At 37.8% G+C, this 17238-nt stretch overlaps 1 protein-coding gene across 6 annotated transcripts in view; it reads right to left on the bottom strand.

Moving 5' to 3' along the window:
- Positions 1-17238, bottom strand: part of LOC126055687 (DENN domain-containing protein Crag) — a 37312-nt gene that overhangs the window by 12286 nt on the left and 7788 nt on the right. For 3 of the 6 annotated variants that reach the window (XM_064038989.1, XM_064038987.1, XM_064038985.1), the window contains exons 4-26: positions 15014-15253; positions 14266-14353; positions 12252-12411; positions 11410-11601; positions 10805-10906; positions 10364-10536; positions 9948-10039; positions 9718-9839; positions 9498-9600; positions 9139-9227; positions 8821-8985; positions 8139-8355; positions 7327-7507; positions 5535-5721; positions 4898-5064; positions 4362-4477; positions 3885-4004; positions 2832-2963; positions 2373-2479; positions 2019-2133; positions 1600-1711; positions 1041-1238; positions 225-299 (exon numbers count right to left, since the gene is read on the bottom strand). In XM_064038989.1, coding sequence (XP_063895059.1) covers positions 225-299; positions 1041-1238; positions 1600-1711; positions 2019-2133; positions 2373-2479; positions 2832-2963; positions 3885-4004; positions 4362-4477; positions 4898-5064; positions 5535-5721; positions 7327-7507; positions 8139-8355; positions 8821-8985; positions 9139-9227; positions 9498-9600; positions 9718-9839; positions 9948-10039; positions 10364-10536; positions 10805-10906; positions 11410-11601; positions 12252-12411; positions 14266-14353; positions 15014-15253 — 3253 coding nt within the window. Of the gene's footprint in view, positions 1-224; positions 312-1040; positions 1239-1599; positions 1712-2018; positions 2134-2372; positions 2480-2831; positions 2964-3884; positions 4005-4361; positions 4478-4897; positions 5065-5534; positions 5722-7326; positions 7508-8138; positions 8356-8820; positions 8986-9138; positions 9228-9497; positions 9601-9717; positions 9840-9947; positions 10040-10363; positions 10537-10804; positions 10907-11409; positions 11602-12251; positions 12412-14265; positions 14354-15013; positions 15254-17238 lie in introns of all 6 variants that reach the window. The other 3 variants (XM_064038988.1, XM_064038986.1, XM_064038984.1) reach the window with 1 other exon arrangement.

Consider the following 17238-nt stretch of genomic DNA (forward strand, 5'->3'; position numbering starts at 1 on the left):
AGATATTAAAGTCTTTACTCAGAAAATCATTGTGAAGGGCCTATTTCACAACTCTTAATGTCAATAATCATCAAATTTAAAAAAAACAAAACACTACTATTGATAGTTTAATTATCGAACACACATTGTTTTTCAGAAGGGGCTCAACTAGGGTTGGTAAAATAGGCACTTACAAAAACTATCGATAAAAAATATCGACACTTAATTCAACCATTTTAACTCACCCGAAGCTGATTTTCAGCGTATTCCCAAGGCTAACGAGGCTAGAAGACACGGTACCTGCAGGCGCCGTCTCACTTCTATGCAGTTTCCTAGGGAAAGGAAACTATCGAGGTTATCGTGCTCAACAGGGGCGCAGCTCTAGCTATACTACAACGTTAGCGGGTACAATTTTATAAGGGCACGGAGGGCGGACACACACAGATTTGTGGATGTATAGAGGGAATCTATGCTTACATGCATGTTGTGTTTATGTTATAAGCGTTTTAATAGAAAAGGGATATCACACAGGTAGAAAAAAACTAGAAAAGTGTAAGATAATTTTGACCAACTTTTATGGCTTTCGAGAAGAGATAATATGAATTATGTTATTAATATTCAACGAGGGATTTTGAACCATTTTTCCATAACCAAGGACATTATCACAGCATTATAATTTGGTAAATCGCAACATAAATTGTATTATTAGATAGAATGTCACATGCTACAAGGATCTTTTGGCACTAGAATGACTCATTGAGTAGGTACTCTCACTTTATAATTAAATACTAAATAAAGCCCGATTTCATCTACATATCAAAACATCCTTACACCAATACAAATACATATAAGAATATTTTTAAACAGTGCGCAAACACTTTTAGCATTATCTCTTACTGTCATTAATCCCGAATTCTTTATAGTCTCGCCGCTTTTTTAAAAATTCAAACAAGTTCTTTTTTTGAATCATTACTAATACTGATTCAAAAAAATGCACACTGGTCAAAAATAACCCTCCATAGTCTACAAGTTCAACTAAAACAGATAAGGAAGGTTTATACCCTGCATTGTCCTGCGGCGGATCATCCTGGAACGAGTTACTCCGTCGGTGGAACAGCTTGGGACTGACGCTCAACTCGTGTTTGGGTAGTGTAGGCTCGTCAACGGGTTCTGTGCGGGTGACCGGTTCGTGTGGTACGTCCGGTTGGCTTAGGGCTCCGAGGGGATCGTCGCTAAGGACTGGGGTGCGGGCTGATACTCTGAAAGAGAGGTTAATACATAAGAAAATACTATGATAATGTGGTATGAGAGAATACTGTCTTGTACCTACAACTACTCGCAAAGTTTCCTGTACATACATGGGAAAATTGAACGAAGAAAAACTTGTTTAAAATCGAGTTCTTGGTGCCGAGTATTGAGTTAGTTCGAGGCAAGGTAAAGTAAGACGAATTAAGACGTAGTGTTTTCCCAAACTCTCGTATTCGCCGAACTTCGGTCAACTTAGCGAGTAGTGCAGAAGAGGCTTTGCAATAGACTGTCTACTAGAGGCTTAATATATCATAAAGGTTTTCATATAAAAATGTCACATTGCTTAAAAATTTTAAATGAAAATATACTCACTTGAGTGGCGATGTTTTAACATCAGAAGCATCAGTCGCAGCTTCCTCTTTCTCTGGTTCTTCAGGGAAACTCAGTGTCCTCGAACACCGAGATTTTGTGTTAGGTGTTACTACTGCAAAGAAAAAAGTTTAGCTTTTTTTAAAATAACACATACCTATTTAACCTTACATGATTACTCTACATAATATGTGACTCTTCAGAAAAATTATTACTGCAAAACAAAGTAATTGAGTCGCATGATGATTGTACAGAATACGTGGACGAGACTTCATATTTTTAATTGCTATTGATACGCCATAAATACATAAGTAGACGGGAAACATCTTATTAAAATAACACTGTAATATACATAAAAATATTCTTCAACTACACACACATTCCTATATCATTTAAACAGTGACGTCAGAAATAATACGTACCACTAGGGAAGGCTAGCCTCTGTATTTGCTGCACAATCTGCGCGTCTCCCGCGAAGCTCTCCGACCGCGTCAGTATGCGCAGGTCTGACGGACTGTCCGGACTTACGTGTATTGTCTGTGGTAGAAAACAATATAAATTAAATTATATGAATTAATAGAACGTAGATATTCCAAAAAGCAAGGTTTCAACTCATTCAACCAGCTCATATTTTTTGCACAGAAATGGAATTGTCTCATGATGAGATTCCATCAGAATTTCAATAAAAATCAGTACACGCCAGTGAGATCCCACACTTTTGCTAAATGTTGTTTGGTAAAGTATATAAGGTTATTATTACGGAAAAGTAACTGTACCTGTCTTTTTTCTGGTATAGGAATAGGTGTACTACTAGAGTCTTCGTTGTTCAACGAATTGCTTCTCGGTCGTGACGTTTCACTCAAATCTGGGTTGGACGGTATTCCTGTTGATATAAAATACAATATTTTAGTGTGACACATTTTTTTGTAATAATATAATAGTTAATTGAATATAGGTTGTTGTAACTAGATAATTCGTATTATCGATTGGCTAAAAGCTCATCATCTGCCTAGCCTCTTTCCAAAAAGCTGAAAGCTATATACAGATTTTAGTCGTACTTTACCAGAAAAGAAATCTGTTTTAATTCTGATATTAATTTTTTCTTTCCATAATTTGACAAAAGAAATAGGGGGTACGTACTAAAGTAAACGACCCAAAATTATTTGTAAATAACCCAAAATAGTACTGAAAATTACACACTTCAAAAAGAAAACACAAACATTTCCAAAACATACCTGATATAAGTATGCCAGCGGCTGCAGACATAGCATGTGCATGTGTCCGCGTGTGAGCGTCGCGGACGATGTTCCCGCGACGTACGAGCGCCTCGAATGCGTTCGAACGAGCTTCGGCGTCGCGTTCACAGGCTGGGGAGATAATAATAATATTACAAAGGGTGGAAATCGCTCAAAGGAAGGAAAAGGAAAAACGAAAGCTAGAAATATAGTTCGTTTGAGAAAGTTCTTCATAATCAGCCTTTTTATTGTCCTAGTGTTGGGCCCAGGTCTCCTCACAGACAGAGAAGGATTGAATGTTAATCGCCAGGCTTGCTCAAAGCGGGTTGATCAAAAAGACCTTATCATCATCGCCTGCCTTTTTGACTGGCCCAATACAAAGTCGCTATTCTTCGAATGATCGTTAATTGCTGCGCATGCTCCGAGTTTCCTCAAGATGTTTTCCTTTACCCTTTACAGTCATAGTATGTACTTAAAAGGCCGATTATTTAAACACACGTAAATGATAATAATTATATTACCTGAGTCTAGACTAGTGCGGCTGTGTGCGGGCTCGCAGGCCGCCATGTTGGCCAGCCCCGCCAGCTCGCCGCCCTCGCCCCCGCAGCAATGTGCTGCTGCCTGCAGTATGCTGTACATGTACTACAATATTACCTGAGTCTAGACTAGTGCGGCTGTGTGCGGGCTCGCAGGCCGCCATGTTGGCCAGCCCCGCCAGCTCGCCGCCCTCGCCCCCGCAGCAATGTGCTGCTGCCTGCAGTATGCTGTACATGTACTACAATATTACCTGAGTCTAGACTAGTGCGGCTGTGTGCGGGCTCGCAGGCCGCCATGTTGGCCAGCCCCGCCAGCTCGCCGCCCTCGCCCCCGCAGCAATGTGCTGCTGCCTGCAGTATGCTGTACATGTACTACAATATTACCTGAGTCTAGACTAGTGCGGCTGTGTGCGGGCTCGCAGGCCGCCATGTTGGCCAGCCCCGCCAGCTCGCCGCCCTCGCCCCCGCAGCAATGTGCTGCTGCCTGCAGTATGCTGTACATGTACTACAATATTACCTGAGTCTAGACTAGTGCGGCTGTGTGCGGGCTCGCAGGCCGCCATGTTGGCCAGCCCCGCCAGCTCGCCGCCCTCGCCCACCGCCGCCGCCGAGCGGACCCGCGGCAATGTGCTGCTGCCTACAAACAATTTAAAATAATTAATTGACATGTTTTTAGACTGGTTATAGAAGATATATGTAAATGTCAACCAAATAAACTTGCGTTAAAATGCTTTCACACTGGCGGATGTCGCTCTGTTTTCCGAGCGACAGCAACCCACGACAGCATGCTGTTGACAACGGATGAAAAGATGGCGTTCAAAACGGCAAAGATTTGTTACGCGTATACGATGATCGTGCAGAAAAACCGAGCGCAAAATTCGCCAGTATGAAAGCACTGTTAAAGGAGAAATTGGTTTGAATAGAATGTAATTGGAAGACATAACGATACAATTAAAAATTATTTGAAACGTTAAATAAAAGACGATTATCTTACTGCCAGCGGAAGTTAAATTCAGAGTATTTCTGCCCGCTCGCTGTGCACCAGCTTTCCGGAACAAAGCTGCACCCACCACGGCTATGCGGAGTTTGTTCCATAGTAGCTGCGCTCCACTATAAGATAAAAACGACATGGTATAAAATAAGATAACTAAACTAAGTCCTCAACTTGCATAATATTGCAACTTTAAGCTTTATCTGCACAGATGCTGTTGGTAAACCCCTTTAATAAATAAATAATGAATAAAAACATGATTATTTTTGGAAGAATATCGCATATTCATAACTTATGGTGTACTTCGAAAGTCCAAATATAAACATGAATATCATGATAACTTTGGGCCGTCGACAATAAAGCTTCCAAAGCTACCGATACCGTTTTGCTGAGTAGTTTGTTACGCCATTTCTTCTGCCCGTCAAAAACACATAGGAAGTGATAAAGAGTAAGAATTTTAGGTTTGTTTTTGTTAACTTGGCATTCGGTCTAGTTTTAATAAAACAAAAAAAAACACTTATTTATCTAAAGATATTTACCTAGGCATATCCTGCGGCCACGTAGCTTCCAGCACACATCGGTTATAATACCCATAAGTGAGTGCATTCGGCTGCAGCCCGGCTCGTTTCATTAGGAAGAGCAGTTGTACAGCTAAGACGGGCAGCGAGTGGTTGCCGCATAGCTGCATCATAACGCGGTAGCATACCTGGAAGGAAATTTGTTTTAAATACAAGTACACTATAAACACTATCCTCACTTCTACTACCAATAAGACATGTACTAACAATAAGAACATAAAGTCTTTTTTGTAGTACTGTAAGCCTAAGATATAGAGCTCTTGTTGTTAGTACAGAAAAGTGGGGATAGTGTTTATAAAGAATATGCAGAGACAGATTTAATAAATAATATAATAGATGACTGAAAATACGGATTAACAAAGGAGAGATAAATAAAAAAAGAAAATTTTGCAATGACAATGTTAACAGAAAAGCAACAAAATATCCACCGTTTCGACGTCGTGTTCTGGATACCCGCGAAGCCCCGTCGTAGAAGATCTGTATTTACGTACCTATATGTATTATAGGATCCTATAACTTACCTACGGGGTTTCATGACTTCAATCACGGCACAACAATGCCATCGACCCTTAACTAAGTATTATCTTAAATAACTAACCTCATCACAAGGCACTTTAAGCTTAGTGGCTCGTTCCAACAGTTCGTACGCCGCTCTCAGCGTGGCGTGTTCCCGCCCGCGGCTCAGCGACATGCGGCACGGCAGAGCCAGGAAGTACAGTGAGTAACAAGCGCCTAGCAGGCACTTGGCCCAGGCCTCTGCTGAGAGACTAGCCTTGCGGGCTAATCTGTGGGAAGAAAAGAAAATGTTAATAAAGGGAAATTAAAGAATATTAGAGTTGGTTACACTATTTGACTATAATGATCGGTATAGAACTAGCTGTCAAATCGCCGGATTGACTAATGGGCGGCTTATATTATGTATGATTTGACACTCAAATACGCATCTATTATGGGCTTTGAATATGTAGTATAATAGTTGTGCTAATTAAAAAAACCCCCGACCCAAAAAAAGTAAACCCTATAAAAAGCAAAAAATAACTTTTAACACTACGTAAACTAAATTTTGTCGTGTCGGGGGACCGCTCTAATTCATTACTTTAGATACGTGTTTTTTTTTTAAACGAATGTTGTAATTAGGTAGGTATCATTTGATTTATGTAAGTATTTATGAAGGTAAAAAGCGGTCCCCCGACACGTCAAAATTTAGTTTACGTAGTGTTAAAAGTTATTTTTTGCTTTTTATAGGGTTTACTTTTTTTGGGTCGGGGGTTTTTTTAAATTTATAATTTAATTTTATTTCATGCTTTTTAAAGGAGCTCCTTAATTTTTCCTTCTTTAATTTAATTTATTTTATCTTAAGATGGGGTCGCTATATGCGATCTCGGCTAAAGGAAGCTGTTTAATAATCCTCATGATAAACTGGCTCGATTGGGAAACAATAAAGACCTTTGGACATTCTAGATTTTCAGCAAAAATATAAATCGGTTTATCCATTTCATTCCGGTATTCCAGGGTTTCATCCGCCACATCCCATTTCCAGCATCAGGTTCTCGTCAACCAGAAACATGAAGAGAACTCGTCAAGACAAATTCAACGAGCCCAAACTCGATGGGTTTACTAAAAGGCAGTTCAGGGTTACGTCTCCTACCTTCGTGCCCTAACAGCAGACCAGCTCAGTGGTTCCAAAAGACATTAGTGTTTCAAATTTCAGATCCCACATATACTTGCAAGTAAACTGAGCGTGTAACATTCCTATCACATCTAGCAAACGAGCTGATGACCTTGAAGACCTGAACCGATTTCCACCAAACATAGCTAAGAACACTCCCGACTGGCATACCTTTTAAACAAAAAAAACCGCATTACAATCGGATCATCCGTTTGGGAGCTACGATGCCACATACACACACACACACACACACACACACACACACACACACACACACAGACACGTCAAACTTATAACACCCCGTCGTTTTTGCGTCGGGGGTTAAAAACATCTACGACTGTTGCGCTAGAATTGCGCAAAAAGAGCTTATTTGCGCAACCCCTTTAACAGTTGCGCAAACACTGACATATATCTATTGAACTAAACAAACCCGTACATATCTCCTTAAAATCCAAGTTTCCCAGCATTATTTCCAAATATTAGGTACCTCTGCTATAGGTCCCGGCTGTCATTGAACATCCTTGGCAGTCGTTACGGGTAGTCAGAAGCCAGTAAGTCTGACACCAGTCTAACCAAGGGGTATCGGGTTGCCCGGGTAACTGGGTTGAGGTCAGATAGGCAGTCGCTTCTTGTAAAGCACTGGTCCTCTGCTGAATCCGGTTAGATTGGAAGCCGACCCCAACATAGTTGGGAAAAGGCTCGGAGGATGATGATTAGTTACCTCTGCGCCGCCGCGATTTCATGCTTAGTCCTCCTGGCCATGGGCTCGGCATCATTCAGTGACTCGGCGGAGTGTAGGGCGGCGGGCGGCAGCGCGTGCAGGGCGGCGGCTCGCGCTCGGCCGCCGCACCACTGCATCACTTTCTCGTCCAGCTCGAAGCGCGAGTAGTTGTATGTCGCTTCTACAGGGAGAAAAGAGGTTAGGTATAAATTATATACAGGAATGAATTTTATAAAGTGCGCAAACTTTGTCAATTTATAGTTAAATAAGTTTTATACAGGGTTACTTGTAAGTAGACCGCATCCTTTCATGAGGTGATAGTATAGGTCAATACGGACAAATTTGACCATGGGATACACTGGGCAAAAGTTAACCCGTTTCAAGATAATCGAATTTCAAGATCTTTTCTTAACAAGTCGTCTAGGTACACGTATAAGTTTTTATTATTAGTTAAAAGTCTCGTTTTTGCGGATTTAGATACGTGTATTTTTATTTTGTCATGTTTTAGTACAAAAAAGAAAAAATATTGATATCGAAAGATGTTTATTTTGTAACCGATTGTACAGTCACAGTCGTTATAGTAGCGAGCGCTAATCGGCGCGCGTAAGAATAGTTGGTATCCATATTTTGCTGATTTTAGGGCGGACAAAAGAAAAAAAAACTAATTTACTGATGATGCAGATATGAATGATTCTGGACTGCTGTTTTCATGTAAACGAATAATTCAAACAAGCACAAAATATGCAGTTTTCTTACAAGATACTACGGTTTCTTATTCAAAAAACAACTCAAAAATTAATACAAACTCTTACCTGGGTCAGGAGGATCAGGGGGCAACACAAAAGCGGTTCTCTCTGAAGCATTACTGGTATCCATTCCTAACAACTGTTCGTCCCCAGCGGCCACTCGCTCTATACATTCGTCGAAGAATGTCAGCCCTTGGTCCGGTTCGTAGACGAAGGATCGTTCTTCTATGAACCGCGTGAACATTTGTGTACGCATCATTAGACCGTAGAAGCGTTGGTGTGTCTGTGGGTGAAAAAAATATATTTAATAGGTTATTTCATAACTTTCGATTTTTTTTTGCAAGCAATATTAATTTGTACAATTCCTGTCAATTCTCAAACAAGTATATATTGACTATATAATTTATGACACAAAAAATAATTTAATTTTTTTTATGAATGTCAATGAATAGGTATGAAATAAAATAAAATTTTCTTTCGATAAATCATTCATTTTGCTTCTTCATTTAAACAAAAATCGGAAACTTGGCAATTGAATATCAGATTTGGTAGAACATTTAGACAGATGCTACCTTACTATAAAACGTGGATTTTAAAAAGTACCTGCTTTTATACCAGATTTAAACCACTATCCCGAACAAAGTTAGTGGACTTAACCTATTACTAAAGAGGGTACTTCTTAAAACCACGCTTTATAATAAGGTGCTAAATAATTAAGTATTGTTTTACAATATGACTGTAATCTTACCTTGTCCCTGGATCTTAAAAACGCGTCCATATGGAACAACGCATGTGGGTCAGTAGTTCCAACCGTCGGCGCCTTCGTAATGGGTATGAGATAATTCCGGTAGCCTTGCAGAGTAACCGCCATGAAACGTAAGAACGCTTCTTGGATTTTCAACTCTAAAGCTTGCTGAAAAGGTCGAAAATATTTTTTGGCATTAAAATTATTGAAAAAACTTCCGTAACTCATCGTATAAAAGTCGATGTAAATATAAGAAAAATCTTAGCTGCACAAAATTGATAGCACATTTACATAAGAGGATGGTTAAGTTATAGACATTACCTCCTTTTTCCTCTTTTGGAAATCCCTATCTAAACTTGTGGTCGGTTCTCCATTGTATTTCGCTTCACTTGCATGATGTACTGGTGAAGCTAAAACAAAACAAAAACTATTAAATCTTATACATTACATAAGTGGTGTTGGTGTTCCGTCGCTTCCGCGGACGAGTGCCACAGGATCGCACAGTGAAGTGATACAAACATAGTTTTAAGTTTTTTATATACTAACAATTTTGTATAATATAATATGTATGTTAGTCATTACGGTATATATCTATGGGCCAATGCAGCCTGAAAATAAAGGTATTTGATTTGATTTGATAAGCTTTTATTAATTATCATAGATATATTAGATCTACAAACCTGGTCTAATGTTACCGTAGAGTAAATCTAGTGTCTGTCGAAGAGCTCTCGCTTGCCGCTTCGGTAGTAATTTGAGAGATATATGCCTCTGTGATTCACATATCTGAAATATTATAAGATACATATTATTATTAAATATAGGTAGATATGACCTTCTTGTGAAATCCCGAGGTCGAGGCTGAGGTCTTTAGGCCCCATATTTAGAGGTTTTAGTACTCACCGTAATATTATTGGTGTCTAAATCAACACAGGTCACATCTGGTGGGGGTTCGTACAGATCAAAAAATCTTGAGTCAACTCCGATAAGATACGGTAACGGAGCGTGTAATACTTCTGCTAAACCTGAAATATTTACAAAAAACATTGCTTTTACAATTTGCCCTTTAATATCAGGACCATAAAGATAATTTTCGAATGTATAGTTTCGTATCTGATTGTATTTTTACTTACCTAATGGACACAACGGTATGTAAGGACATTGCCATTTGAACGGAAATAGTAAACTTGAGACTGCTTCCGAAACAGCTGTTAATGTATCAGGCCTGTGGAAAATAAATAATTCTAGTAGCAAAGACAATATATGGTCTTATATAAAAAGTTAGTTCATAATCATTATCCTCCTGCTCTTATCCCAATTTTATATAGATTCGATGCAGCATGATTTTTCCTTCCATACTCCTCTATCTGCCGTAATCTCACAAGTATCATAGAAAAGATACAACACACTGCATCCATACCAAAACCTTCTGCACAATATGACTCTTATTCCTCCTCATCATATTCCCATACCATGACAACCGGTTTCCACTGTTACTGGTGCCACTTTCAAAGCTTTTTTCTCTTCATAGTATATTGTAAAACCTTACCTGAGCGAGTGAATAAGTACTTTTTGCTCCGTAATAGCTAAAGCTAAGACCAGCAGACAGTTATCGGGTCCTAGATTAAGCAGCAGCTGTCGGAAGCTGGCGCCGCTGCGGACGAGCGGCTGGTCGTCGCGACGAGTCACTATCACGCGGTCGTGTTGGTTTGTTGGTGATAACTGGGAAAAATAATAGAAAATTATTAAGTTTTATTAAAGAAGAGTAATGAATAGTTCAGGCACCTAAAGAAGAATTAAGGATCTATAGAACAGTTTGTATATATAACCTTGTATGGCTCCGAAACTACTGAACTGATTTGAAAAATCACTTTATCCGCATCCGGATCCCGAAGGAAAGAACTAGTTTGAAATATACAAATTATAAATGATTTTTGTAGAAAACTATATCCTAATAAAAAAGGTGTAAGAAGTTTGTGATCGAACTTACTTGTAACAATATTCTGGGTTCTGGGAAGGGTACCTCCTCTAGTAAATGTGTGATATACCTTTCTATTGGTATATTTAACGGTTCTTTACTCCATGACATTTCCTGTAAAATAACAAAAAGAGTTCATCAATAAGTGCATATACATAATGTACATATATAGTACTATAGGTCAGCTTATTTTATGATAACAAAAGCTAAATAAAAACCGGCCAAGTGCGAGTCCATTATTTATACCTAATATGGACAAAAAAATCATGTTTGTTGTATGGGAGCCCCTCAAAATATTTATTTAATTATAGTTGTTGTTATAGCGGCAACAGAAATACATCATCTTTGAAAATTTCAGCTCTCTAACTATCACGGTTCATGAGATACAGCCTGGTGACAGACGGACGGACGGACGAACGGACGGGCAGAGGAGCGAAAACAATAGGGTCCCGTTTACCCTTCGGGTACGGAACCCTAAAAAGCTTGCAATACTTTTTGACATAATTGACATCTTTTCCACTTTTTTACAATAAATTCCAAATCCCTTGCTTTGAGCCCTTTAAAGTTTATTTTTCAAATATTTCCACACAATATAATATAAATACAAATATACTCACTAGTATATAAAGCAGCCATCGTTCAAACGTATCACTGAAAGGCCACCGCGACAGCAAACAGATACACTTGATAGCGTACACCGAGTGAGTCGTTTGTGATATTCCTTCTCTCCACCCCAGTAGTTCCATCTGTGCTTCAGTTAATTTCGAGTGTGGGTACTTCTCGTAGAAGGTTACTGCTGAACCATACACCTGAAATAAAATAAATAAATATTGTAATTATATAGTTACAAATTATTTATCGATTGTCGCTATTTAGCATAGAAGGAGATGAAGTTGAAATTCTCAAAATAAATATCAAATTCTGATTATGATGATGTGACAGTTCTCATCAAATAACTTTGCCGCTATCTCTGTGCCAAGGCAAATTACCGACTAGGGCATTTCAAGAGCAATTAAAATGACAAATAAATAAGTATTACAGGAAGAAGATGATACCACATTTACAAAGGTACTTTTGTCTCGTTTACATTTTCGTACATTAGGTCATGCACGCGCGCAAATAAATTGAGATGTTACAACTTTTTGCTGTCACTGTACAAATATTCTTAAATAGTTGAAAAGTTTTTTACCTAAAACTTTTTGCTAGTTCATTGACATTCTATATATTTTACAAGAAGATCTCGATTGCACTAGAATACACACTTTTGCTTCTTCATAAATAAGCATTTATTTAGTGTTCAAACGTCGATGACGTTTTCATTTATTTGTCAACTTTTTCTTTAAGACTTAAAGTTTGTGAGATGATTCATTTCCTTTGTCAACGTTTTTTTGGTCCACAAAACAAGTCTTGAATAAACTTTTGTCACAAAGTAATTATGATTAAAGGAATCGTATCTTACCTTATAAGTAGCATCCGCAACAGTGAGTACAAAAGTAGAGAAGACGGGTTTAGGCATCGCCGCATTGTTAGGCCATAGTTCTAAAGTTGCTCCCATGGGCAAACAAAAAAGCGGTACTGATGTAGGAAATAATAAGTTACGTCGCTCTATCGTTGGATACCTATGGATGGGAAAAGAGGTTTATTAGGCAAAATGATGTAGAAACTTTTTGGTAATTTATTTACATAAACACTGGCAGAAATGTTATTGTGCTCGTATGTTCCAAATATAAAATATCTTGAGCCCTAAAACAAGCCAGCGAGTTATGCATAATACAGTCTGTTTATTATTTTCCTCATATTTTCACCTTCGTTAATTTAAAAACAAATTAAATTTTGAGTACAAGAGTTGTTTACTGTTTTCTTTGGTTGAGTTGTTTCCAAAAATAGTCATATCCCAAAAGTCAAGGCCAATAAATATATTTAAATACCAGATAATATTGCACTGATAGAATTTCGATTATCTCACAGATGCCATCTGTTAAAACTTGTTGTGTCTGTGTTCTTTAATGCCATATTTTAAAATTAAGAGTGTTTAGATCTCATGGACATTATATCACGCCTATTACAGGCCCGGGCCTTTTAACTTACCGAGCTTTTATAATAAACAAGCTGCCGTCAGCGGTTGACCCATGAATCGTACAATCGTACAAATTCGAAATCTGAATAATAGACTATTCAATTTGAGAAACTATTGTAAAATTCGACCAATGTACTGGAGGTTTATTTGGAGACATCTGATAGTGCACATTTAGTGCAATAACTTCAATATTAGTCAGGGTCCGGTTTATTAAATTAATTATATCATTACTCATGTTAAACTTGTTTATACTACAGAATGTAGAAAAACATTACAAATTACAGTTTTCATTCAAACTGATACGCGACCAATTAAACTAGGTGTAACGGTAAATCATTAACATCGGTCTGTTTCAAAGCGCTAATTAATGACGCATGCTGAGAACTTTATAATTAGTTCGAGTTTTAAGTATTTTATGAGAATTTGATAGTAACTGGACAAATATATTTGGCATGCCCAGTGAACAACTTAATGTGATTACAATATTTTTTTGTATTACTAATAGTAGAAGTAAAATTAATCCTATACTCGATTTGAGTAGGCACCTAATTAAAGGAGAACAATCCTCGTATATCCTCCTATTCAAAAAGTGAAGAAAATCTATGTAAATGGAATCATTATTTTAATATAAGCAGTAGTTTATATTTTTGATATGCATTTGTGTAAAAATTCTATAGATTGTGGTGTGTGAAGTGCCTAACCAAACGGAGTACAGATCTTAATTTAAACTAGGTATGACTCATTGAGTTCCCCAAATTATAAGGAAAAGGTATTGAACATTGATCTGAACAATTGTCTTGATTGATTGACGTTCTTTGGGGAAAGCCTACGTACAGCATTGTACGGCAATTGCCTAATATGATGATGATAATGGCCTTGATTTGGGCAAATATTGGACCACATAAGGAAAAACAATACAATGATTGATACATTCCTAATTCATCTATCTTAGTTGCGACGACTACCGGCCATTCCCAATATGTTATTATTACCTGTTGTTTAGCTTACAAGAGATAGAATTTGAGAGTACGTCTACGGGACTGATGTCAAAAGGCGTTGAACATCCTTGGCAGTCGTTAAGGGTAGTCAGAAGCCAGTAAGTCCGACACCAGTCTAATCAAGGGGTATTGGGTTGCCTGGGTAACTGGGTTAGAGGGTCAGATAGGCAGTCGCTCCTTGTGAAACACTGGTACTCAGCCGCACCCGGTTAGACTGGAAGCCGACCCCAACATAGTTGGGAAAAGGCTCGGGAGATGATGATGTGTATAGAGGCTGATATCAGAAATCTTTACCTAGTAAGCAAATCAACAGATAAATTATTGGAAATAGCCGTAAGTGTGCCTAGTAAAAAGGTAATATTTAAAGAAGTAAATAACATAGTATTAGAGATAATTACCTGAACAGTACATCGGGTTTGTAGGCAATTAGTGGTGGACGGTTCATTGACTTCTTGTAGCAGAGAAACACATCACTGCCCATTAAACCTGGAATTTGAGTTCACATACATTTATTAAACGATGGTGGTAGTAAATTAATAGAATATTGACTTTATATGCTATGCTATATGGTTGAGATTTGATTAGCAAAGATAGTATTTAGGTAGGTCATTTGCAACCGAGATATATTTTGATGCCTGATAGAAAAATTACTAAGGACAGAATCATCCTAATAAGATTTTCATTGACAGAATATTACACTAGTGAAAGTCGATATTGTTACTACTATTTGTCGTTTGTATAATTGGTCATACGATATGATTGTAGATAAGCCAAATGATGAATGCAATTTCCCTTTACAGTACGATAACACAATACGGAAATTAATACTCAATTAAAATGCGGTTATCAAAGTGGGCAAACAATTAAAATCATTATGGGCCTTCATTCACTTACTTCTGTTTGAGAATAGTTTTCCCAATTACATTCAGAATATTTAGTTATTTTTGGCTAACAAGCAACACATCTATTTTATGAAATAGTGAGGTGATGAACTTATCGATAACTTCTAATGCTTGATTATCCATTTTACAAATTGCAAACAAATAAAAGATTAGTGTTGTCCCATACTTATCGATATTTCAAAGTTAAATATTCTTGCTTGATTAAAAATTTTACATATTGCGAATAGAGAAGAAAAACACTCACCTTTATTCAAATTCTTGGGTATCATACAAAAGGCGTGCGGTGGACATTCCCCCTTGCTGGCCACTATGACACACACATCGACAACCACCAAGGCATTGCAAGGGGCTCCCGTATGCGCCCTGCGGTACGTAATGAAGGTTTTAGCCGTAGAGTTGTTAACATTGGCCAATCTGCCACCGGCGGAGACAAGGACCATTTCGGCGTCTGCCATGAGACGTTCTTTGCCGTCGTACATGACACCTGTGGAAGATATATTGTTATAAGTTAACAGGTTTATAAATGATGTAAGAAGAAACATAAAAAAGACAAACATCCGAATTGAGAACTTAATATCTTTTTTGGGAAGTCGGTTAAAAAAGATAACAAGCGCCATTGCAGTTGGAGTTTTTGTTTCTTGGTTATGGTTTTTGTCTGTGATGTATAGTCCGTTGTACTATATGTGGTAAGTAAGGCGATTGTTTGGTTGTATTTGCGACACAGATGAATCGAAAGTTCACTTACTGGTTTATTATAATGATAATTATTATTTTTAGATTCACCCCAGTTACAATTAATGTAATGTATTGTAGCTGTGTGCTGTCTAGGGAACTCAAAAAGTAGTAGTAAGTAAGTATGTAGGGGAGACAATTTGCTATTTTGTCTATGCTCCCACGATGAAGGAGAAAATGTATTCTGGGGCAACTTCATTATTTCTTATTTGCCGAATCAAAATTGGCCTGACCTAGTCATAATTTATTCATAACGAGGTCGTAGTTTAACTAGAATGCATTTTACTTTGTCAACAGACTCCACTATTGTTTATACGTTTTAGGTAAATATAGTAGATATAAAATCCTAGATTTTGTCATTTTTTTCGCCGGATTATACCCCATTATCATCTGCATGTTTACACAGCGTGCACAGTTCCTGTTATGAGATAAGAAGAGCTAATATTTAATAATATTAGGCATTTCCGGATATCAGTAGTAAAATAATCCATTATTCTGGTAGTTACCAGGTGATAAGTTCATTTCCAATAAAACCCAAGATAGTGAAATGATTCATTTATACCTTGAATTTTGATAGGTTTACCAGCAACGGTCATATTATAGATACATAGAGCTGTTTACGATAAACAAACATATCGTAGATACAAATTACAAAAAAGCATCATCATCATCAGCCTATCGCAGTCCACTGCTGGACATAGGTCTCTCCAAGTGCACGCCACTGAGTTCGATTTTCGGCTTTTCGCATCCAGCTCCAAAAAAGCATAGCAAAAAAATATCTACAAAAAATCGGGTGTGGTCTCGATAAATCACATAATACAAACTGATAGTAGAGCGTAACACCCTTTATCACAACAATCTGCGATATAATATGAACTATCTATGTTAAAGACTTAACCTACTTTATGCGTATTCGATGGATTTACTATGCCACGTGTGACGTCATCCCAGTGTGCATTGTGATTATTTTTCTTGTCCAGATAACGGTGCTTAATCTTTTTTAAAGCTTCACTGTAGATGGGTCCGGTTTTCCGGTAGTAATCTAGTTAGACTTGATACCTTTTAGAGGCCAGTTCGTTCATCTTTTGCATATTATTTTATTCGAGTCAGTAGCCTCCATTGTGTTAGTGAGCCATCGTTTGTACGTCAATATGTTAGTAGCCACGGTCACTGTCCTATCGTACATGGTCGTAAGAATATTGGAATAAATATGTCAGGCATTATAATATATCAGCAAGAAGCAGATCCGGAGACCAACCTTTATCGATATTCTTATTTGGCACACCTCTATATTAACGTTAGATAAAAACAAAAGAGTCTTATGACATTTTCGTCGAAATCAGTGACCCGATTTGGGATGTTTACATACGAACTTGCTCTAGGAAAGTCGAAGCCATAAAACTTGCGGTGTATCTTATCGTGCAGAAAACGCAATAAGGCCCGCAGTCCGAAAGCTATCATATAAATCCCCTGCTTACAAAATGAAGTCAGTAAAGGGAATACAAGAACTTTCGATCATAATGAAGTTACTAATACAGCATAATCATTTTAAACTGTCAACTTTGTGGACATTTAAAACCTTCTAATCCAATGTTTTGTATGCATCGCTAAACCTATTTATAGAATCGGCTAATTTAATGTGTTATCGGTACCTACGTTTCCGCTGCTCATGAATTATTTATAATTAATGTAGCTACTATACGCCACATGGAACTGTGGCTTTATTCAACTGTAGGT

The sequence above is a fragment of the Helicoverpa armigera genome, chromosome 17, assembly GCF_030705265.1.
Source record: "Helicoverpa armigera isolate CAAS_96S chromosome 17, ASM3070526v1, whole genome shotgun sequence".
Taxonomy (NCBI): Eukaryota; Metazoa; Arthropoda; class Insecta; order Lepidoptera; family Noctuidae; genus Helicoverpa; species Helicoverpa armigera.